This window comes from Botryllus schlosseri, unplaced genomic scaffold, assembly GCF_051294905.1.
Source record: "Botryllus schlosseri isolate E-star unplaced genomic scaffold, Bs_hap1 Bs17a, whole genome shotgun sequence".
Lineage (NCBI taxonomy): Eukaryota > Metazoa > Chordata > Ascidiacea > Stolidobranchia > Styelidae > Botryllus > Botryllus schlosseri.
The window spans coordinates 2,246,510-2,271,491 of NW_027648626.1; the positions used below are offsets into that span (position 1 = coordinate 2,246,510).

Consider the following 24,982-nt stretch of genomic DNA (forward strand, 5'->3'; position numbering starts at 1 on the left):
AAAAAGACCAATCATACGAATACAGCCAGGATGAATTAATTCAAGTTTGTGAGTTGTAGTGATATAATCAAGTAAGTGAAAACTAGATTTTTAACAATTGTTAATGTTGTGAAGAATTCTTTTGAGTATGGTAAGATGTTAAAATATCTCTTTGACAAACGGAAAGCGGGATCGCGAATAGAGTTGCAATGTTTCATTATTTGTTTCAAATCAATGTGCATATAATATCGAAATGGGACTGCGGGAAAGTTGGTAGCCATGTTTGTCAATCTATTTCAATATTAGGATCTTGGTTGCTTTCACACCCTATTTAGCGTCCACTTGCAACGTAATAATTTTATTTATTACACGAGCTTTCGGAGCTCCGCTCCTTCTTCAGGTGTTAAAATGAAAATAACGCAAAGCGATTCTGGATTCAAACATATACGCGTATTGTGACATCACAGAGAAGATAACTTTCAGGCCGAAAAAGTTTGTACCTTTGTGACGTCATAGACAATATAATCGGAATTGTAATTTGAAAGGACTACAGCAAGTTATGGCACTGAAAATGAGGTTTGAAAGCGTATATACAATGATTAAATACATATGCACCGAATTTTTCAGCTGCAGATTCGCATGGTGTAATGTGACATGCACCCCCGATCTATATTAAGCCCTTGATGGAACGTATTGAATTGGTCGATGTATTTCTGTTCAGTGGCCTTGCGCCGGGTTGAGTCCTCGATGTTCCCGGCCAACACGTTAACAATCATATCATTTTCCGAGTGTCCCGCAGAAGAAAAGTGCTCACCGACAGGCTTCGATCTGTTTCGTTTAGAAATGTCATGTCGATGACTATTTATTCTTCTGTGGAGTGGTTGGCCAGTTTCGCCAATGTACCACGCAGCATCACATCCCTTTTTGCAACGAATTAAATATATCACATTATCAGATTTGCATGTGTACTGGCCTTTGGTCCTGTGATTAGTCTGTCCTCTAGTAATCACGGTGCTGGTGTCGAGAATTGGACACGTCTTACACGAAGTTTGTCCGTAATTTTCAACAACGTTTTTTTGTATTGTATGAGGTAATCTGCTTTGTACCAAAATGCTTCGCAAGTTTCGGGGTTGTCGGATGGCTAGAAGTGGCCTCCTTGGGAATGCCTCTTTACATTTTGGATCATTTTCCAAAATACTTTGGTGTTTCCGTAGCATCTTACAAATCTTTTCCGCCCCGGGAAAATATGTGGTAACCATCGGCACTCTGTGTTCTTTTTTGCCATCACTACTAGTGCTGCCAAGGAGTTCTTCTCGTGGAACGTTGATAGCCTTGTTAATTTGAATCTTGATCAGATTTTGATCATATCCAGAATTTATTAGTTCATCTCTTAGAACTTTCAGATGATAATCCCTGTCGTCTTTCTTTGAGCAAATACGATGTATACGAAGAGCCTTGCTGTATATTATGCCCTTTTTACAGTGCATCGGATGAAAGCTGTGATAGTTCAATATTTTACCGGAGTCCGTTGGTTTACGATAAAGTGATGTGGTAATAGAACTCTCTTCGATATTGACGAGTGTATCGAGGAATGGGACGGCGTTCGTCGAGTGTTCCATAGTTAGTCGGATATTTGGATGAAAGCCGTTTATGGACTCGTGAAACTTTTTTAGTGATTCTTCTCCGTGGGTCCATATCATAAATATATCATCGATATATCTGGTGTAGAATATAGGTCGCAATTTCTGGGTTTCCATAAAATCTTTTTCAAAATGATGCATGAAAATATTTGCATATTGTGGAGCAAATTTTGTGCCCATTGCCGTACCTTGAAGTTGTAAAAAAATGTCGTTATTAAATTCGAAGGTATTATGCGTCAACGTGAATCTGATGAGCTCCATGATGCTTTCTTTCATTGGGTGACTACTTTCCTCCAAGGATCTTTCCACAGCTTTCATACCATCACTATGTGGAATGCTCGTGTATAGTGACGAAACGTCCATGGTAGCTAATATAGTGCCTGGTTTCAATTTCTTGAAATGCTTGAGTTTGTTCAAGAAATCTGTTGTGTCCCGGCAAAAACTAGGTGTGCTTTTCACCAATGGTTTGAGATGTGTTTCCACGTATCCAGATATTTTTTCTGTTAGCGTGTTGTTGCACGAGACAATGGGGCGTCCAGGAATGTTCGCCTTGTGTAGTTTCGGAAGCAGATAAAAGCGGCCGAGGCAAGGATCAGAAGGCTTATTGATTTTCGATTTCTCTTCTTCACACATGTCTAAAGATTTAATAATGTCCCTCAATTCCTTTGTGTGTTGTTTTGTTGGGTCATTGGCTAATTTTTTGTACGAATCGGTGTCGTTCAGCTGCCTGTAACCTTCTTTTAGGTAGTCTTTCAAATCCATAACGACTACTTTTCCTCCTTTATCTGCAGGCTTTACCACGATGTCATGGTCATGTTTTAGTTCCCTTATTGCTCTTCTCTCTCTATTTCAATTCAGACTATGTCAAAGTCCAAATATTTCATTTTGGATTATTTGGATTTACCTTTAGTCCATCCGCGAATGGATTTAAAGTTGGCAAATTACCAAAATGATTGAATATTATCGGGTTAGAGATAGTTGGTATTGATTCTATAACTGTTAAAACAGCGGCGTGGAATGTGTGAATAATTCAATGTGACTGAAAGTCGGCGTCAGTAATATTCAGGTTACGGTCGAATCAAAAGATCACGTTAAAAAGATTTCTCAAATTAATTAGAATTGTACCGAATTAACACATTCAGATACGAATCAACTTGAGCTGTGTAGTAAGTTTCATTTCATTCAATTGATACATTGCTTGAATATTCGCATGATTCTTATCATACAACTAAAGTCAACCACGTTCCAAAGTGTCAAAAACATATAGCGACCATACCAGAAAGTGTCAAATTGTTGGTTTACGAATCACCGTCTGCGACGACTCTGTGACAAACTAATTACGGAAATATTACCTTGTGAGCGGGCATGAGGTATCGCTTTGTCTGAAGCATTACCCTGTGAGTGTCGTAGGATTTTAAAATTATTTCACACCTATTTGAATAAGCGTTCACTTCACAAAGGATTAGGGTTAGAGCGGAAATAAGTGACAATTTATCGCTATTCAAGTTACCGACACTGGCGGTCTGTTATTCGTTACTTGTTAAATCTTACCAGCGATATCAAGTTCTGTGTCAAACTGCTTACGAAAATTTCACCGCGTGAGCAATCGGTATGGTTATGACACCAAGTCGCTAAAGATGGTTATGTCCGAGACATTATCTTGTCAGCGATCGCGGGGTTTTGCAAACTATTTCACACACCTTTTTGGAGTGTTAATTTGTGACCGTTGTTATTGTTGGTATTCGAATCACCGTCTACGCCGGCTCTGTGGTAAACTAAATACCAAAATATTACCTTGCAAGTGATTCCTAGACTTAGCAAACTATTTCACACCTTTTTTGCTGAAAGTACGACATGTCGCCCGCAGTCTATAAACGAAAGTACGAATTATCACCACGACACCGGTTGAGCGATCCCTATACCGAAAAGGGTTACCGTCGAGAGATGTCTATACAGAAAGGACGATTCACGGCCGCACCCATAAGACACAATAGCCGCATGCCACCACCGCCATAAGAATAACGTTATATCATTGTCGTACTCACCGTAAACGTTGGGATTACTTCAAATTGGTCATATATAATAATTTGTAATATACACATTAACTAAGAATCAATCACGTGACTATTAACTATTCCTGATACTTCTTCAACACAGCGCGAGAGTTGACTATACCCGAAAGGGCGAATCACGGCCGCGCCCATAAGAACACATGGCGAGTCACCAGAGACCGCGTAAGAATACATGACAGGCAGGTCATCGCCGCGGTCTATATCCACAACGTTAGTTCACTACCAAACAAGCCATGGCAGGTCATCGCCGCAGCCTATACCCACAACGTTAGTTCACTACCAAACATTCCATGGTAGGTCATCGCCGCAGCCTATACCGAAAGGGTGGGGTCACCAACACGAGTTTTCAAGGTATATCATCGCCGCGGTTGCCCGACATATGAGCATGCGACACAATGGAAAACGACAGTTCAGCATGGAACACTTCAGCATGTGACTGTATAACCCAAAAACTTACCCTAACCGGAGACATAGCCTAACCTAACCTAAACCCTAACCCAACCATAAATCCAACCCTAACCTACCCCTAACCCGTAATTTAACCCACATGCTCATGTGTCGCATGCCAAATTGTCGCATGCCGAAGTATCGCATGCTGTAATGTCGCATGCTCATATGTCCACGGACCCATCGCCGCAGCCTATAGCTGAAAGGGTGGTATCATCACCGCACCCATAAGAAACAATGGCAGGTCACGACCGATAGGGGGGTCTCAAAGGGTGGGGTCATCACCGCGGGTTTTCAGGCAGGTCACCGCCGATCCCATAAGAGCCCCTGCCAGGTCACGACCGATCATACTAACTACTTATGTCACAATTTGTCAAAACGCACTTTTTACAAGAATCTTACATTTTAAGGTATGCCGTATCTACTGGTGAGGTGCTACAGTTCACAAGTCCATTAGTTTTTTTAATTAGAATGTGCTTATGTCCATTTATATTTTATATTTGTAGGATCAAAGTAGCTTATGTCCATATACAGGACATAAGCCCAATTACAATCACGATTTGGATCACTGATCTCGGACATGAACAATTATTTCAGAACCGTCTACAGTGTGCAATAGTTGGAGAAGCTGCTGCCGTGCTGCTGTTAGTTCTCATACCAGCAGTTTACTTCTACTGTGTCGCTTTGTTCTTGTGTGCTTCAAGATTTCTTGATGATGAATGCCTTTATAGTGTTCTCACTGCGAATGATATTCAATTTTTTATTAGATTCAAGTAGAAATATCTAAGATAATTGTGATGCCTACATTGCCTAGTAGTATCGAACTACATTCAAGAGTATCTACAGAGGCCTGGCGCTTTGACGAACCTGGATCCTCCGAAGAACATAGGTGGTCATATGCTCAGTTTGGTCCAAGATGGCAGGATGTTAGAGTCTTTGGAACAGCGATTAGAAGAAATGGTGGCAAGTGGATAGTTGAGTGGGATATTGATAATACCCAAACAGCTTTTGAAACTGCCAATCTCAAATTGGAAGAGGAAGATGAACAGCTAACGATAGAACCCGCCGTCCCAGTGCAAGAGTGTGACTTTGAGGTAGAAATAATCATATCAGATGAAGAGGTAGATTACAACGAAACCTCAGAAGAACTGAATCAAGCATCAATGTCTCCAGGGTCAGAGTCGCAAAATGAGGGAGCATCTGGTGAGCCTACTTTACTATCTGAAGGAGTGGAAGTTTATTTGACATGGGGGGCTACCAAACTATTCAGGGCAAGATTTATCAGCTGTTCCCCTGGTACAAGCGATAGTAGTTTGCGGATGGAAGGAAGTTTTCTTATATTGAGGATACTGCAAGCAGCAATTATTGAGGATACTGCAAGCAGCAATTAACTGGAAACATTTTGACAAAGACGTTCATTGTCCAGATGCGATCATAAAATGGAAATATATAGTATATTCAAAAAATACTAGACACTCAAGCGTCGATCACACACAATGCGACCAGAACAACAGCGATCGATGCGACGGAGCATTTCTTTGTATCTTTATTTTAATGATCGCGAGCGCCATTCCGTCCGAATGACGATGCGACGAGAGGCCGATGGTACCTATTTTGTTGCTGTGGTTGCCGTACTGACATATCGTGCGAGGGCAGTGAGCGATGCATATGGCGATTGTGGTACTAGACAAGAAAGACAGAAGGCTTTTGGTTATGTTGTTGCATAGTTATTGCTGTAATATAACTAGTCTGATTTGCACAAACTACCCATTTTGAAAATTAAGTAGTTCTATAGTTGCGCATTTTGCAAATCCAGTAGTTAGTACAAATCTGTGTGCTCTGGTATCATTGCTTTGGGCAGAGTTGCGGGTACCTCTGTATCTTCATATCACATCAATGACTCTGTATTTATACCTTGCAGTGTATTTATACCTTGCAGTATGATATTAACTGATGATCAGAAGCAAGCCTTGGCAATTTTGTGCATTCGAAGAAGAATGAAAAAAAAGATGCAGGTCAGATCGATCTGGGTGCATCCCATTTTACAACGGCGGGAACAGCTAGGAGAATATCATAGGTTGGTCAAGGAATATGAATTAGAAAGAGAAGCGCATTATTTCGACTACTTTCGGATGAAACCACAGCAGTTTCATTATCTAATCCAACTGATTGGAGAAGATATCGCCAAACTCGATACCAACTGGAGGAAAGCTGTTTCTGTAGAGGAAAGATTGGCTGTCACTTTGAGATTTCTCGCGCATGGGGACTCATTCAGAACAATCGCTGGATCCTATCGACTCGGCCGCTCAACTGTATGTAACATTGTTCATGAGACTTGTAAGGCGTTATGGAATAACATGCGATGGACATATATGAAAACTCCATCCTCTGCTTCTGAGTGGGTTGACATAGCAGAAAAGTTTGGAGAACTGTGGCAGTTCCCAAATTGTGTCGGAGCAATCGATGGGAAACATGTTCAGATGAAATGTCCCGCAAATAGTGGTTCATTGTTTTACAACTACAAAGGAACTTACAGTGTGGTTTTGATGGCAGTTGTTGACGCAGAGTACAGGATTCGTTTCGCTCAAGTTGGAAGCTATGGACGCGAATCGGATGGAGGAATTTTCCGCGGTTCACCATTTGGGCGTGCACTAGCTGCAAATGAACTGCAGCTACCTGCAGATCGGGAAGTTGAGCCAGGAAAGCCTCCGCTACCATATGTTTTTGTTGGTGATGAAGCCTTCCCCCTATCATATCACCTGATGAGACCATATCCTGGAAAATACCTAGCCCACCCGAGATACGTTTATAATAAACGACTGTCTCGGGCTCGGCGTGTCGTGGAGAATGCGTTTGGCATCCTCGTCCAACGATTCCGGATTCTACTAAAGCCTGTCCCCCTAAAGGTCGAAAATGTGGATGACATGGTCAAGGCAATTTGTTGTCTCCACAATTTTCTGCTCAAACATTCGCCCAACTATACCGAATGTTCTACGGATGATATCAATCCTGAGGATCGTTCGATGGATCATTATACTGGAAATTCCACTACTATTGCAAAAAACGTTCGAAATGCCTACACCGACTATTTCAATAGTCATCCAATCATTCACTGAAACTGAATTCACCAATCATTCACTGAAACTGAATTCACTGAGTACATGTATTGGTTTGTTGTTCATATTGGTTTGTTGTTCAATGAAAACATTACAACTGAATTCACTGAGTACATGTATTGTTTGATTTGTTATTCAGTGAGAACATTACATTTCGCATTCGTAAATACACTGCGTAATTTTTCCTATCACTTTAGATCTCTTAGGTTCTTCGATGGCCTTCAGTGATTCGGTGATAAATTTGGCAAAGTAGTCGAGAGCATCAGCATCTTTTTTCAGGTGTTTGAGAACAAGCGAATCAAAGTCGTCTAGCACCTCGGTTCGCTTTCTCGAGGGAGTCATGCTTGTGTTCTGTTTTGAAGATAGGCTTGAGTTTTTTGAAGAGACTGATGGCAAGGGAGAGCTAGAGCTTTGTGTAGGAGATGACAACACGTCCCTGGTAGATTCCAGATCCGTAGAATTCGATTGAGCCTCGATAGCTTCAGCTTCAGGATCTAAATCTGCAGAAACGGATTCATCCTGAACTAACTCGAGCGTGATCAGCGGATCCATGTTACTGGATGCCCTGCAAAAAGAAGTGAATTTGTAATGTGTGCGAGAAAATCGGTACCGGTAGTCAATGATTTCGTAGACTCGTGATAATATTCATCATACGGCCTCATCATCCCCTTGATAACATTTTCATCAAATATAAATACACTTATTCCGATATAATGAACATATAGGCATAGGTTATTTGATGAAATATAAATTAAATAAATCTAACGGTGAAGATAGAAGTTTCGTGCTCAGTGAAAATGAGATGAAACAAGGACAATTCGAAGAAATGAAGATGGTATGGTATGCGAACCAAACTCACGTTCTTGACTGCACATACGGTTCGATGAAAGCCATCTGCTTCTGAAGGGGCCACTCACTGACAAAGCTTGCCCCTGCTCCACTTTTCTTCAGTCTCTTCCCATCACGGCGATTCCTCATGTACTTCTGCCTTAAAGAGTCCCATTTAGCTTTAGCTTCTTCTGCTGTACGACAATTAATTAGATGATAAGATAGACATAACAGTAAACAATATTTCATTTCTCACCTGGTATGTTCAAGGCCTTGCCAATGCTTGTCCAGCTCTGTTCACGAAGAGAAGCCTTCCTGTAGGACTTTGTCGATTGGTCATATAAATGCTGATGCTGCCTGACCAACGAAATCAGCGTCTCTTCGAAATCGTACATCGTAAACTATTCCTGTGCGTAGTCAGCCAAAAGCTTCGCTGGAAACAAACTTTCGCGCGCACGCGCGGTTACTGGACTCGCGCAGCCTGTTCACTGTTTTGTTCAGTGTGGCCACCCTGTGGCTGTGGTTGGAGTGAGAACGAAACCGCGCGTTGGAATGTTGGATTCAGTGTGATCGACGCTTCATACTGAGGGGCCAGAAATGGATACCAGTGCTAGGCCACCAACTCTTCTTAAAAGCACGAAACGGCGGAGAAACGAAAAAACGTGGAGGAAACATCAACGGAAAGTGGCCTTAGACCAGGGCATCATTAGACATGGAGAAGATTTTGATGGAAGTAGTATTGTTCGAAAAAGGTCTCCTAGAGCAGTGGTTCTCAACCTTTTCCACCTCGCGAACCGGTAAAATTTCAAAAAATATTTCGCGGACCGGTGGACTTTCAGAAATTGAAATCAACCCAAAATGTAGAGTATGAAGCCGTGTTTTGCAAGTATATGGTGCTAGTGAGTGACATTTAAGGGTTTTGATCGTAAATAATTATGTTCCTGATGTCAACTCGAATAATATTATTCTCTTCGATAATATAGTGAGAAGAAGTGTTCGGGAGTCGAACCAAGCACCTTGTCGTGCTACCTTGCTGAATGCTGATTTCTCACTACCACCAGGCGTAGGCTACTACGGCTACAATGCACCGTACGAAAACACCTGAAAACAGCTTACCCGGCCAATGGCCATACAAAAAACCATTGCCGAAATGGCACTTCGTCAGTCACCCCCCCCCCCCCCCCCCCCGAAAAACGCTAGTCTTAGGCCCCACAGCTAAATGGATGCTATCACCACTGCTTGAGAACACATCCGTTCCACTAAGTGCCGGCAGAGAGTCTACGTAGCCTAATCGCTATAAGTGTGCAAATTTTCTATAATTCATGACCAAATCCGTCGATGATATTGGTAATTGCGTACATATTTCTATATTTTATTTTATCCTGTCATAATCAGATTCTCCGGTAGAGCTGAGTGAGGTGTAGTCTTGGAAAATTTATGGCATTAAACTTATTCGGGCTGGACATTTGCAATAATTACTTTGTTGTATGTCACTAATTCATGACCTACTGTCTGTTATATAGTGAAGCGATATTGAAATCGCGCAAGCGTACTAAGCTAAAAGAAGCACACGATTCCAAATTCTTCATTGGAAAATAACTTTCTCTGTGGGATGGCGTTTTTCCTGAGGGGTACAGATTGCCAGTACTGGGAAATTCGGCTCCAGTCATTTAGTTGCCTATGCACAATTTGACATATTTATATATCGGTTTGTGGTCTACAAAGGGCAGTCATTTTCGGTCAAGGTTTTGTCGCTGCCATATGTTTGGCACACTTTTCGCAGTCCTGTATTATAGCCCAAACTTCATCATGCATTGGTGCCTGGTGCGTCGTGGCGCGGCAATGGCTGACGCCGAAAATGCCTGATCACTCGATATTCAATTTATTTAGTGACACCAAATCGGACAAAGTGTGACATATGTTTTTAAAATTTGGATGAAGTTTCAACTAAAATAATCTTCAGTTTATGTTCATTCGCGAAATAACTTTTGGCTCCTTCAAGCTCGGCCCCTATCAATTACGGGTTACTATAGTTACTATACTGCACAGGAACTGTACGCATGTGAAGATAAAGGGATGCATTATAAGCGTTTCCATAGTTGCATTTCAAATAAATTCCCGTCAATGCATGCATGTCGGCAATTCGAGGTGATCATGTTCCGTCTGCGCTCCGGCCATTGTAGGCTTAACGCCCATTCGTTCAAAATAGGATGTTCAGATACTCCGCTATGTCTCCATTGTAATGTCGCTGAGACCGTCGACCATTTTCTACTGAACTGTGCAAGATACGATTTTCAACGGTCCTTTCTCATTGAGTCATGTCGTTATCATGACATCCCATTCACGACTTATAACCTATTAGTTCAGGCCGAGCTATTAACCCCTGTGGCTGAATTCGTGCTGTCATGTCGTAGAATCCTTTAAGATTTGATTCGTATATAGACGAGGTTGAAATACATTGCAAGGGTACTTATACCAGTAGGTAACTTCAGACCGTGGTGCACCAGACCCTTAAGGGAGATAAGCGCCACTACAACTTTTAACCATATTAATAATAAAAAAATAATAATACTGCACAAAATGAATGAATGGAAAACGAATCATCGTGCCAACTGCGCATTTTAGCAAGTCAGCTTTTACTATGGTCGCTCACATGTCGTCAAAAAATGCAACGGCTTGAACTTCAAGTCAAATGTTTCCAGACCTAATGCGAAAACGAAGCCCTCAAACAGTTTCAATTTCGATGCTTTATTGATTTTATCAATGAACAAGCCTTCAATATATATTGCACATTGAAATGAACGTATAAAATTCTAAAATGCCTGGCGGACCGGCAGGAAAGTCGTTGCGGACCGGCACCGGTCCGCGGACCGGCGGTTGAGAACCACTGTCCTAGAGCACCTTGCACGGAAAAGTGCATGAAAAATTGTACCACCTTTATTTCAGAAACAGAAAGATCGAATATATGCAATAAGTTTTGGGATATAAATGGATGGAACCTGAAATCATCCTATATCAATGAAAGAGTGAAGGAGCAGCCTGTAAAACGTAGAAGGCATCGACAGAATACCAAAACAGGTAAAAGAAGACAACGCTCTGCAATGTTATACTACAGCTTCATAATTGGTGATGGTGAGGAGATCAAAGTATGTCAAAGATTTTTTCTGTCTACTCTAGATATCTCAGAAGGCAGGGTAAAATATTGCAAGAAAATTAGAAGAGCAAAACCGAATTTACCTCTTACAGATAGGAGAGGAAGTACAGGTGATCGCCCTCACAATATCAGCGACGCAGAACGTGCGGAAAGTGTAATCGATCACATACAAACATTCAAATCACTGGAAAGTCATTACACGAGGAAAGGAAAAAAATATGAATACCTGCCAGATGGTCTAAATGTATCCAAAATGTTCAGAATGTATCTGGCATGGTGCCAATCTAAATCCATATCTTCAGAAAAGAAAGGGTTCTATTACAGAATTTTCAAATGTAGATTCAATTTGAAATTCAATAGGCCAAAGAAGGACCTATGTGACCGCTGTTCAGAATATGCAAATATGACACCAGAAGGAAAAAGTGCTGAAGTTGATGAGCAGCATCAGGCTCATATCAATGAGAAAAATTGTTCCAGAGAGTTTAAGGCCACAATGAAAAAAACTGCTGGTGCTACAACAACTGTGGCAGCATTTGACATGCATAAAGTGCTCCTTCTGCCTCACGGTGAAGTGTCATCCTATTATTATTCGAGGAGGCTGAGGGTCACCAACTTTACCATCACAAATATTGCATCCATGGAGACCACCTGTTGTCTATGGGATGAGACTGAAGCGCATAAAGGCTCCTGTGAGGTCTCATCAATGATGTTTTCTTATCTAAAACAACTGAGAATAAGAGGAATGAGAGTAGTTCATCTCTTCTCTGACCGCTGTTCAGGTCAAAATAACAACAGGATGGTTATTGCAATGCTTTCATTTGCATTGAACACATTCAAATTTGATGAAATCACGATGAATTACTTGGTTACAGGACATTCCCAAAATGAGAATGACTGCGCTCATTCCTGCATCGAATCGAAAACAAGAGGTATGTCTATACATACCTTGGACCAATGGGAGACAGCTATTCAGCTGTCGTTTGTGAGGAACAAGGCCACCATTATTCGTGTAAATCATCAGGATGTGTTTGATTTCAAAGATGTCAAATCTTTATACCCATATAAAGGGCTTTTGACAAAATCTAGCACTGAGACAGGTACTCAAATCAGAGTATACTGGTCGAAGATCCTCCAGGCCAAATTCACTCTCAAGAAGCCTGATTCGATGCTATTCAAATATAGTTACCTTGACACTGATTATCGCCAAGTCAAGTTGGCGACATGGAACCATTGCACCAGATTGAATTCAAAATTTTTCGACGAGGCCTCCCTGTCCAGATGTTATAAACAAGCACCAGGAATATCCTCTGACAAAAAGGAAGATTTGCTAAAACTATGCAAAAAGAAATTAATTCCATTGCACAATCATAATTTCTATGAGAATCTTGCGGTTTCTAACTGATTCCTCTGATGCCGAGAGTATGTGAAATTCACAAAGCGCATGATTTGTTTCGTTTTTTCGTACTTCGTGGCGATTTTATTGAAGCAGCATTCTCGGTCAGAAAGCTGAATACATGGTTCTTTTTTGTACATTGTGGTGATATGGTAAATCCGATAATGAAACGTAGAATGGGTAGGCCTATAACTATAAAAAAATCTGTGACCATGAGTGAATCGCCCACACGAGAATTTATCGCTCTTACTGTTTTAGTTGCCAGAGGTATTACCAAAGTCGTCAAGAAACATACTCCAGTAAAAGTAGTGACGCCAAAATCTAGCTAAGTATGATTAGAAGTAGGTCTTTTACTTAAAAGCAACCGAAAACTACAAGTAGAAGTAGAAATAGCATGTTTTAAATCTACTCAAGAAAGTCTGTAGTTGTTAAAAGTATCCATAAATACGCTTGTTAAAAGTATCCATAAATACGCTGACGGAATGTCAAAACTCTGGTACTGAGCTGTGCGGACGGTGCATATGGCTACTTTGTTGGTGCTGCTTGACAAACTGCCAAAATTACGAAAAGTAAGTAAATCACAGCATATTGCGAAGTAGAGGTAACGGAACAATAGATTTACTTAAGTGAGTAATGCAAGTAGAGGAAAACTAATCGAGTACTTCGGAAAAGTAGAATTACTTCATTACTGACCACCCCTGAAAGTTGCTTGTATTTTGGCTTAAGTCCTTTATTATTTTAATCGGTAGTGCTAATTTTTCAGGTTTACAGTAGATTATGTCCAAATACAGCTAAAGACTATTATAATAAAACAAATTTTCATGTCTCAACATGTTTATTCGTAAGATATCACTCTGATCCTTCTTTGATTAAAGGCACATTGTTTCAAACACACCCACGGCCGAGATATGGAGAAGAGAAAATGTAAATTTTACAAAACCTCGATTTTCTCAAAATGTGAAAAATGGACATAATCGCAAGAACAATGGCCAATAAATTCACACTATTCAAAGGAGTCGGAGGAAATGTTAAAATGACTCTTAACGATGAGGCAAAATTTGAAGCTACAGTTGGTTCCAGCGCATCAGCACCGAAAAACGAAGTTACAATTGCGGAAGATGTAAAGGGCGATGCCGAAATAGATATGAGCAAAACTGCAATTATGGAAGTACACGTTTGAGACGCAGATACCAAAGATTCGACAGATGATAAAGACAATGGAGATACAGTTATCGTAAATGATGTCGGAGGCGACTTGAAAGTGAATGACAAAAGCCGCAAAGAAGATTTCAGCGGTGCTGGCATAGGTACGTTGAGCAATGGTACTCTCATCAGCAATCAAGACAGCTGTTCCAGCACGATCACTGCTCGAAAGGACTAAATAGATACTGCATATAACAGTTTGTTCCATCAATTTTCCAGACTGTGGTTAATCGGCAACCAATATGGTGATTTTCAAAATATTCCTTGCTACACCCATGAGTGCGATTTATACTTGTTTCTTGTCACATGTTGATTATAATTATTGGTATATTGAGCTTAAGGTAAGCTATCTGTTCGCCGGGATTATTTAAATTTCCATGCCAGTGCGTCATATATGATGATACGATTGCGGAAGCTCTACAAATTCTCAACTAGTTGCTGAAAATTACCCCTGACACGTGTGGGCCGAAAATTTCCATTTCAATATGATTATACTTTTCGATTGTATATTGATGTTTTTGTACCTCCGAAAAGTACTTCTAATTCTCTACTAGTTGATGACCATTACCACATGCAACACGGAATGCTACGTCACACGATGCTGCGGAACACTAAAAAGAAGTGATGGTAGAGCTAACCCCAGATCCTGCGAGAGATGCGGGGAGACTGACTCTCCCCACCCAAGCAAACAGTAACGAGCACCTGCATGTCTAAATCCATCAGACTAACGATTTTAACCCTAAATGTAAATGGACTAAATGATAGAATTAAAAGAGCCGGCCTTGTTATTTTCTTTCATCAGGAAAACAAGAGCAGATATCATCTGCCTCCAGGAAACGCATTCTGTACTCGCGACAGAGGAAACCTGGACCAAGGAGTGGGGAGGCAACGCTTATTGGAACTCTAGATAGCTGTACAGCTGGCACGGCAATCCTCTTTGGCCGCAACAGACACTTGGCGAAAGTAATAGAGGTCACTAAGGATATTGAAGGAAGGCTGCTACAAATCCGACTGAAAACAGGTAAATCTCATCTCACAGTAACCAACTTCTATGGCCATAATTTCAGGCGGAAAAGAAGAGAACAGCTGAAACAGTTGGTAACAAGGACCTGCAAAGCCAAGCCACAGCTCCTAACGGGGGATTTCAACACAGTAGAAAGATGCGAACTCGACAGACAACCACCAGACCTCAGAAGATACGAAAGAGACGCAGGATACACCAGAATGATAATGAGGACTATCGGAGTAAAGTAAGGGATACATATCGAGACACAAACGGTAACAAAAAGGAATATTCTTTCTTCCATAGGGCAGGGAAAGCCAGGCTAGACCGAGTTTATGCATCTCGAGGTATAACCCCAATATCATGTAGCCTACTCACCACTCATGCCCGTTTTCAGACCATGATGCGACGATCGCCATGGTACAACTGCAGGAAAAGGCTGTAAGGTCCAATACCTGGAAAAACAACACCATCATATACAACCAACAGGACTTTCAGGAGGACGTCGAAAGAAAATGGGAAATGTGGAAAACCCTGCATCCGTGCATATACACCTCAAGAGTGGTCTGGTGGGAGGCGGTCAAGCGCAGGGTAGCTCACCTAGCGAAAGAGCACGCGGCAAACATAAGAACTGAAACCAAATATCGCCACGTCGCGCAAGAGCGGGAACTGAAAAGGGTAAGGCAAAATGCAATCCGTAACAATGCATCCTTTGCAGAATATAAAAGAACGAAACGGAAAGTATGGAACGAAAATGCTGACAAATTGGTCAAACTTTAACTAGAGGCGAAGGCGCAGGAGGACTCCATTATCGACCAAAAGCCATACCTGCTCTGTAAAAAGATCAAAAAGAGGCAAGAAGCGGCCTCCATCCATGAGCTAACGGACGCTGCAGGAAAAACCACTTCAGATGAACTGGAAATCAGAAATATCGTGGAAGAATACTACGAGGAACTGTACCGTAAGAAACATACCGATAACCAAACTGCCAAATCCTTTTTAAGATTCCAAAGGAACCGTCTCACAGACGATCAAAGAGACAAAATCGATGGACCAATTCGGGAAGAGGAAGTTAGAATGGCAGTCGTGCAACAAAAAGAAAATAAGACGCCGGGGAGGATGGAAGACATCACCGAGGTATTCACTGAAATTTACAGAGGAGGTGGACCGACGGAAACCTTCGCTCGGGGGATAATCAAGGTTATACACAAAAAAGGTGACACCAGGGACATTAAAAATTATAGACCGATAACACTGCTAAATGCAGACTATAAGATATTCAGCAAAATACTTTCCAACAGGTTCAAGGCGATCCTCCCAGACATAACTCATCGACACCAATTTGTTAACCCGCCAAAGTCGATAGGACAGCTCAACCTCTTGCTAGAAGAAGTGGCAACGGAAATGAAAAGCAGGGAAAGGGGGGCAATCATCTCGGTTGACTTCAAAAAGGCGTACGACTCTATTGACCACGGTTTCCTGCAGAGTGTGCTGGAGGCAGCAGGGTTTGGTAACGTGTTTCGAAGTTTTTTCAGAACGATATATGATACAAGGGAAGCACGGATATCCATTGGAGGGAGAGTCGGGAAACCATCCAAATCGGCTCCGGGATTAAGCAAGGAGACCCGATATCTATGTACTTCTTCACAATCACTACTGAATCTCTCTTGCAGAAGCTGAATCTATCCTTGAAAGGGCACAAGGTGATGGGATACAAAGAAAGCATAATAACTAGGGCCATTTAAAGTCATATTTTTTTCTATGCATCAGTAAGTCGTAAAATCAATTTTAACGCAAAAACCGCATCCATATGGGGTATATTAAGAAAGTTATAAAGTCATATAAAGTCATATTTTCCTGGTTAGGTCATATTTGAGTTATAAAGTCATATTGCTGTATACTTTAAGTAAAAAGTGCCAATTGAAGCGATTACGCACTAAGAAAGTAAGGCCATTTCCGATTGAACGAAGGCAGACTGTAAGGTTAGCCTACATAACATTACAGTCACAGACCTATGAGGTCACACATTACATTATGAGGTCACGCATTGCATTGTGTTGCCACACAATCTGTTTTACTTCTGTGCACTGAAGTGGGACGTCATTTGAAGTTTAGTCATTGGGTAGGAAGGCTAGAAAGCTCAATCTTGGTCTACTTATATACAAATACAGTACAACTAGTAGCAAACTGAAGAATATAATAGTTGAATATATACAGTTCACTTCATGTTTATTCATAAGAGACTTGGACATAGGACATAGAAAGAATATATGGTTCAGCATGCCAAAAGTGAGAGAATCGAATGCAGCGAAAGTCAAAGCTATTGTAAAAGAATATAAAGACTTTAAGATCTCCCCTACAGAGAAACTGTTCTGTCAGGTATGCAGTTGCATAGTGAAGCATGAGAAACGTTTTTTTGTTGAACAGCATCTTGCAACACTCAAGCATAAGAACGGGATTGAAGCAAGAACGACCAGCTCCTCAGCTCTGCAACAAGCATTTATTCACCCGGTGCAACTAAACGATTTTACCAGTCAACTTGTTCGGGCGTTTGCATCAAGTGACATTCCATTGTTAAAACTACAACATCCATCAATTAGAAAGTTGTTTGCGGATTTAGGAAAAACTGTACCCTCTGAATCAGCATGCCGCCAAAAAGTCTTTGAATTGAGTGAAGCAGACAATCAAAAACTGTTGGATAACTTGAGTGAAAAAGAATTGTTTTTTGTGATGGATGAAACAGATTTAAGATGCAAAAAATTTCTGCACACGCTTTGTGGTACACTCGACAAGCCTGAATCTTGTTTTCTGGTTAAATGTTCTGTGCTAGACAGATCGCCAAACAGTCAGAAGATAATACATGAACTTGACGATGTGGTGAAAGAACTGAAAGAACTCAAAATTAACAGAGAGCAAGTGAATTTATTGATATCTGACGCAGCAGCTTACATGTGCTGCGCTGGAAAAGTCTTGAAAGAGGTATATCCTAAACTGTTGCATGTAACATGTGTTGCGCATCTACTGCACAATTGCGCCTTGAAAATAAAAGCCTCCTACCCCGAAGTAGACAATTTGATTGCAAAAGTGAAAGCAAGTATCTCCAAGAATAGAAGCAGAGCTGCCGATTTCGATCCATGTGGCACACCACCACAGCCCATTGTTACTCGTTGGGGTAGCTGGTTGGATGCTGCTCGATATTATGCCGAGAGACTTCCACAAGTGAAAGAAATAGTCAACGCATGGGAAGGTGAAGGAGTTATTGTAAAGAGCGTCAGAGATTCAGTGAACGATCCAAAGTTGACGAGTCAGTTGACAGAAATATGCCTCCACTACAACAATATTTCAAACTTGATACTGAAAATGGAAAGTTGTACGTATACTATCAAAGAAGCTCATGCTGATCTAAATGCAGTTATTGTAAAGAGCGTCAGAGATTCAGTGAACGATCCAAAGTTGACGAGTCAGTTGACAGAAATATGCCTCCACTACAACAATATTTCAAACTTGATACTGAAAATGGAAAGTTGTACGTATACTATCAAAGAAGCTCATGCTGATCTAAATGCCCTTGATTTTGGAAAAGATCCGCTTGAGCTCAAAAATTACATTAAGAAGCGATTGGAGAAAAACGATGTGAAACAAATTATGGAGCTACAAAGACAAGACATTTCACCAGCGCTGTATGCAAAACTGCAGAAGTGTCAACCAACATCAGCGTCTGTGGAGCGCTCATTTTCCTTACTGAAGTCATTTTTACGTCCAAATCGTAACTTTAAAGACTCCAACATTCCACACTACATGAAACTGTACTACAACAGTGGTTTAAAATAAAAATGGACGTGTATTACTGTTATGTTGTTCATGTTTTACTCGTCATTTCCATGAGTGACGTTGGTTACATGTAAAAATACACGATTTTCGCATAAAGTCATATAAAGTCATATTTTACCAAAAATAAAGTCATTTAATTGATTTTTTAAGGTCATATAAAAATGGCCCTAATAATAACACCTGCCTACGTGGACGACATCACGATAACTTTGGACAGGGTGGAAGATTGTGATGTAGCGATCCAAATCATTGCAGACTTCGGGAGAGCAAGCTCGCTGACGATCAACAAGGACACGACCAAAGGAATGAGTTTTGAGATCTCAACACGACGGAAAGCTACGAAGGAAATCGCGTGGGGTGAAGAGCTAGTCATCCTTGGAAACACCATAACGAAAAGCAGGCTAAATAGGCCTCCACAATGGGATGCAGCCATGGGGAAAGCAGCACTACTTCTGAAAGACCTCCAACAGATGAATCTTTCAAATCTTATTTTTGGAGAATCTCCAAAAATTAAACCCAATATCCAAAAATAAACAGGCCTGAGTCAGAGTACAATGCAATGAATAGACAGTAAGGGTGTCCAAACGACTGGTAGTAGTGTAACAATCAAACACCCACCTTTGTGCTGCTGGTGTTATTTTTATTGAATGCCCGATACAGCAGTGATATTGATGTTGTCATGTTGATGCTCTTATTTGAGCTATTCTCTTTCGTTCTATTATTCTTTCGCGCCTATCTTCGGCTCTTTGCTATGGGCATTCATGTAAGTATACTGTATGAATACCGACACGTATCAGAAAATGATACAGATATAATGTTTTCTTCACTTCGGTCAGTAGCATCTCCCTTGGATCATTCCGAGTTTAATTCCCGATAAACGGTTTCGTGTTTTCCAACCAGGCGAGCCTTTCGACATCACCATGCACTTCAGATAACAATAAAATGCATTGTTTTGCACGCCGCTAGTTTTGCAGAGGTGACGTGTTCATGTTCAACGTAGCTGCAAAACCATGTACTCTCTACTACTCTATAAATAAGTTCTATAATCTGTGACAGCCCACGTCGAATTCAGGCGCATGAAGATGACGGCCAACTTTATCATGAAATGTAGATCTAGCTATCTGAAAGGGCCATCTTCGGCAAGTGTGTAAACTCAGAGTCGATAGACGTGATGCATATTATATGCATTGTTGCTTGAAAAGGTCCTCGACATGTGTTTGACCGCCAAATATAAATATATACGCGTAACTAGACAGTTCGTTAATGCATGATGCTTCAGAGTTGAGCTGTGTGGTGATGTATTTCATATGTATTTAATGTTATATAACTTCAATGGAATTTCCAAAAAGAGAGAGAGCGTATGTTAATCCTATTTACGAGAAACCCGATAGGCGAGAAGACGGCATCATCTATATTCCGTATTTGCTATCTGTCAAATTAATGTCTTGTTATTTTACATCTATATTCCAGTATTTGCATTCTGGTGCTCTGGTACTTGCTTTTTAAATTATTGTATTATTATTATTACAATCTGGCACCATTATCATATAGTATTTTAGAAACGAGTAGATGAATATAATATGCATATGTAGCGAGGTTTCTTATATGGAGCCATTCCATGGCAAGGCATGCAAGCCTATACAAAAATGTGGCATGAACTTTTTCGAATAAATGGCATATAATTTCAACAATGGAGTGGCCATTTTTTTAACCAGGTGTGCTGGTCGTCATTAACCCATCCTTTCCTACGCCCAAGCATGTCGAACTAAGACTTAGTGACCTTGCACGAGCATGACTTGAAGAAAATAATATTTTTCTTGCAGTTGAGCGTCTTGTAAAGATTCTCTCGACTCCAATGATGTCAGTGTAGCATATTAAATTGATGCTATGCCTATTGACATATCCTCGAAGAACATGAAAAGATCCCTTTGATTTATGTATATGATACGTTTTTTATGTAATGGCGTCTTGAGATGCAGACTATAAAATGCAGTCATTCAGTCTCGGGATACAGGCGTGTCACTTCCGTCCGCGATCGTAAAGCGTTGCGCATCTAAAACTTTTCGGTTTGCCCGAGAGAGATTTACAATGTTGCGCGGTGACATTGATTCTGAGGAAGAAAATGATTGGGAAATATGACATTGATTGTGCAATGCCGATTCAGGCGACTGTGTGGCTGTGTCGTGCGTTTCCTTTCGCGGTAATTAATTTCCGAGTCGACGTCGTCACCGATTACATCATTTTTCGACAAGGTATAGCCCGACTCGTGTCGCAAGAAGTTTATCGACGTATTGTGTTGGTGTCATCCATTTCTAAGAAGTGTCGCTGTTTAGAATTCCATTTGTTCATTGGCTAGCAAATAAAAACGCGTTACGTGGATGCAGTGACAAGCTAAGAAAAAGGCTTTCAGTTTGATTCTACTAAATGGAGGATGGTATCTGGGTTTTATGTTTTGAGATGCTTGTATACAATACAATTATAATATACTATAATGGGGAATATCGTACAGTTAAACTCTTAGCTCTTCACTTTTCCCCCTAGCGGAGTGGTCTTTAACCATTCCCTCCTTTGAAATCACTAATCAGTTCTCGCACCCTCTCTAGATCGATAGAAATATGTTTCTTGTGTTGTCTCTTCTGTGAACCAGGTAGAAAAATCATGACTCGTGTGGATAAGTAGTCGTGAAAGGCAGTAAATATAGCAACGGCCACTGCACAGTATTGGGATCAAGTCACTATCTTCGAGTCACAAGTCATCTCGAGTCATTGCACATTTTGACTCGAGTCAAGTCGAGTCAAGTCAAGGCAAAATTGAAGTCAAGTTGTATTTTCGAAGTTCGAGGCATAATTAAGTCATTGCATTTTGCTAGCTGTTTGAAATTCAGATTGAGTCGCCATATATTTTAAATTGAGGAATGAATATAGAGGTAAATATACATGCAAAGAGGCGTTGTATAACTCACGAATGCGAAGTACTGCTGAACTACGTAATTGATGTATACCGGCATAGTCTTTAATTATCCGCCAAAATAGAGCATAGAATACGAAACATCACATAGGGTAGACGAATTGGTATGATACATCCATCACCCAACTACATATCCATGGGATACAATTTAAGCCTGCGCCAATGCTTGACGACTGACTAGTAATATAAACTTGTAAACGAATCATACGAGAGATTTGGTTGAGGTGATCACCTAGAACCAATGACCTATAGAACAGAGATAGATATCTTGTTATTATATTACTTTACTACTGCGTCAACGTACGCTGTACGCGGTCAATTTATTTGTTGTAGAACAATTGAGGTTCAGTAAAACGCAAAATCATTGAATGAATGAGATTTGTCGCTCTCACAAGTCTCATCAGCGTATCGATAACAATCCGAACATTTGTAAAGTACGCAGCTATTTTTAGCGAGAACGATTACTTGATGACTTGAAATTGACTCGTGAATTTTGCCCCGAGTCACGAGTCAATCCGCATTTCGGAACCGCCGAGTCAAGTCAGGTCGAGTCATTTTTGCAAAGGTACTCGAGTCAAGTCAAGTCACGCGAAAAAGGTGACTCGAGTCATCCCAACACTGCCACTTCAGTCAGTACTGGATAGTGGATTCTGGATATGTTCTCAACCAGTGTTCGTCTCAATGTCACCTTCGAGAACGTGCATCCGACGCATGTCGGGTGCTCTGTTTACTATCGTTCTCGGTACCAGACGTGAAACCATATACTCAACACAGTCCGCTATTTCGGCCTGGTTCAAACCACGTATTCCAAAACAGCTTGGTATAGTATGGAGCAATTGGGGCATTAATCCAGAGCCGGAAAGGATATCGTCCGGACCCAGATAAAAGGCAGAGTCGCAGTTTGGGTAGTAGGCTATACCTGAAAAAGTGGTGGCCAGAGTTACATTTTTGATAAGTATGGATTTTAAATACTAAAGATTAGTTATAGTTCAAAGAAAATTGCTGTTCATGCAAATTTCTAAAGCAATATATGATTGACTTTTTATATTTGTACAGAGTAGACCGAACAAATCTTAATGATTCAACATCTTCACTCCCCCTACACAGTTTTCGCTATAACACCTGGTTTAGACACGCTGTCCTATAGCGTGAAGAACGCTTGGGTTACGGTATATCGAGATACAACATCGACTTTTTAAATTTTCAAATTTTCATTCTATATACGTAACCCCGAGAAAGCGACGGTATTGTATTTCTGAAAATTTATTTCCGTTTGGTGTTGCCTATATGCCTTCCAGCGATGCGCGTTGAAGCAAGTGTCCCGCGAAAGTGCACAAACACGAATATGAAGTCTCGCGATTGACCTTGCACTTACTTTTATGTATCATGTTCTAATCCTTGTTGCAAATCATCCTTTTTTCAGGTCATCTTACTCTATTCGTCAAATGCAAATATCATTGCAATCGGATTGCAAGATCTGAACTATGCGAAACAAAAATAGACTCCACCGCCAAAACTAGATCGACTCGCAGCTTTTATAAACTCTGATCTTGCACGTGTGCCTGACCATCATTGCATTCCGAATACATCAGAAGCCATCAGCCACCTGTGTGCGATACAAAATAAATTTGTTGACATCAAGCGCAGATGCACAATTTCATTCAATCATTGCGGTTTGTTGAAGTCGGAAATACATATGGCTTTGGATGTCCCTGTCTGAAATTTGAGGATAATAATGATCTACCCTATGGATATCAAAATTACCCGGCTATCTAACGCATCTTCAAAGGCTTCTTAGGCTATCATATATTTGTAGATATCTATATTACGCACAACATCTTACATACGTTAAAACGTTATGCTGGACTATACTGACATGCGAGCTTTTTGTAATAAATTTAAAAATATACGTGTGTCAAGATCGTGTCATAGATGCCTATCGGAGTATGTATGTATGGAGGGGTGCTTCTCGGCAGCTAAGTGCTTTTGTACCATGTCTGTTCATTTCTGCAACTATATGTCCCTATCGAACAACAAAACACTGATTGAAGCGTATTAATACTCTTTAATAGTGAGTTGAAGGAGAGTGGAATCTAATATCTTTATGCGGATTGAGCTAGATCATGGGTGGACAATCCGCGGCCCTAGAACAAAGACTTATGCGGCCGGCTACACATAATTTAATTGGCCTGTGTTGGTGGCCATCGACATGCAATTCCAATTAAAGAATTGGATCCCAAAGTTTGAAATATTTTTATTCAACTTAAAAACTTTCTTCACGTTCCGCGCGATTTAGGTTGACTTGATTACAGTATTAGCGTACTTGATATCGGAGCTCCACCGCATATACAGACAGATACGAAGGGTAGAGGAAAATAATGCGCCGATTTCGGTTCGTGTATTATAGTAGGCTAATAAAAAGCATGCGGCTACGTTCCGCTTCTGCGATTAGAAACTTTTATGCGCTAGACATTTCACAAGAAAACAGTAAATGTACAGAACACCGCAAGGCTTTCCGCAGCGCGAAGCTCTCCCCAGTATATAGCCAATTTAACATTGATATTTTGCGTCCGGGTGGGCCATTACCACTATCCGCTGGAATGCAGCCAGATGCTTTATATATATATAATCGACATACGGCCGTGAATAGCAAAAATGTTAAAGACCCATGAGCTCGAGAATAGAGATGCTACCCTGGGTCATGCGTAGTTAGTGCGTGATGCGAAAGAACGCTCAAGCGTCTCTGACAGGTCATGTGGTATTATTTGTTGAGTATGATTAGATTGAAATGCGAAAACTTCGTAATGAAATTAATAATATTTTATGTGTGCAGAAATCTTTTCACGGCGGGGCTATAACTTATATGCGATAATGGAATATACGCCGAACGCCGTGATTTCACTGCTCTGATCCGAGCGTGCATTAGCAACATATTCCATTATCGCATATAAGTTATAGCCCCGCCGTGAAAAGATTTCTGCACACATAAAATATTATTAATTTCATTACGAAGTTTTCGCATTTCAATCTAATCATACTCAACAAATAATACCACATGACCTGTCAGAGACGCTTGAGCGTTCTTTCGCATCACGCACTAACTACGCATGACCCAGGGTAGCATCTCTATTCTCGAGCTCATGGGTCTTTAACATTTTTGCTATTCACGGCCGTATGTCGATTATATATATATAAAGCATCTGGCTGCATTCCAGCGGATAGTGGTAATGGCCCACCCGGACGCAAAATATCAATGTTAAATTGGCTATATACTGGGGAGAGCTTCGCGCTGCGGAAAGCCTTGCGGTGTTCTGTACATTTACTGTTTTCTTGTGAAATGTCTAGCGCA

At 40.8% G+C, this 24,982-nt stretch overlaps 1 protein-coding gene across 1 annotated transcript; it reads right to left on the reverse strand.

The window, feature by feature from the left end:
- Positions 1-321: 321 nt before the first annotated feature.
- Positions 322-2,454, reverse strand: LOC145459710 (uncharacterized). Its single transcript, XM_080338265.1, has one exon. The coding sequence runs from the start codon at positions 2,379-2,381 to the stop codon at positions 603-605; it is 1,779 nt and encodes a 592-aa protein (XP_080194391.1). The 5' UTR covers positions 2,382-2,454; the 3' UTR covers positions 322-602.
- Positions 2,455-24,982: the final 22,528 nt, after the last annotated feature.

Coding starts and splice junctions, on each gene's coding strand:
- LOC145459710 (XM_080338265.1), bottom strand. CDS start 2,381: ATGGATTTGAAAGACTACCTAAAAGAAGGTTACAGGCAGCTGAACGAC.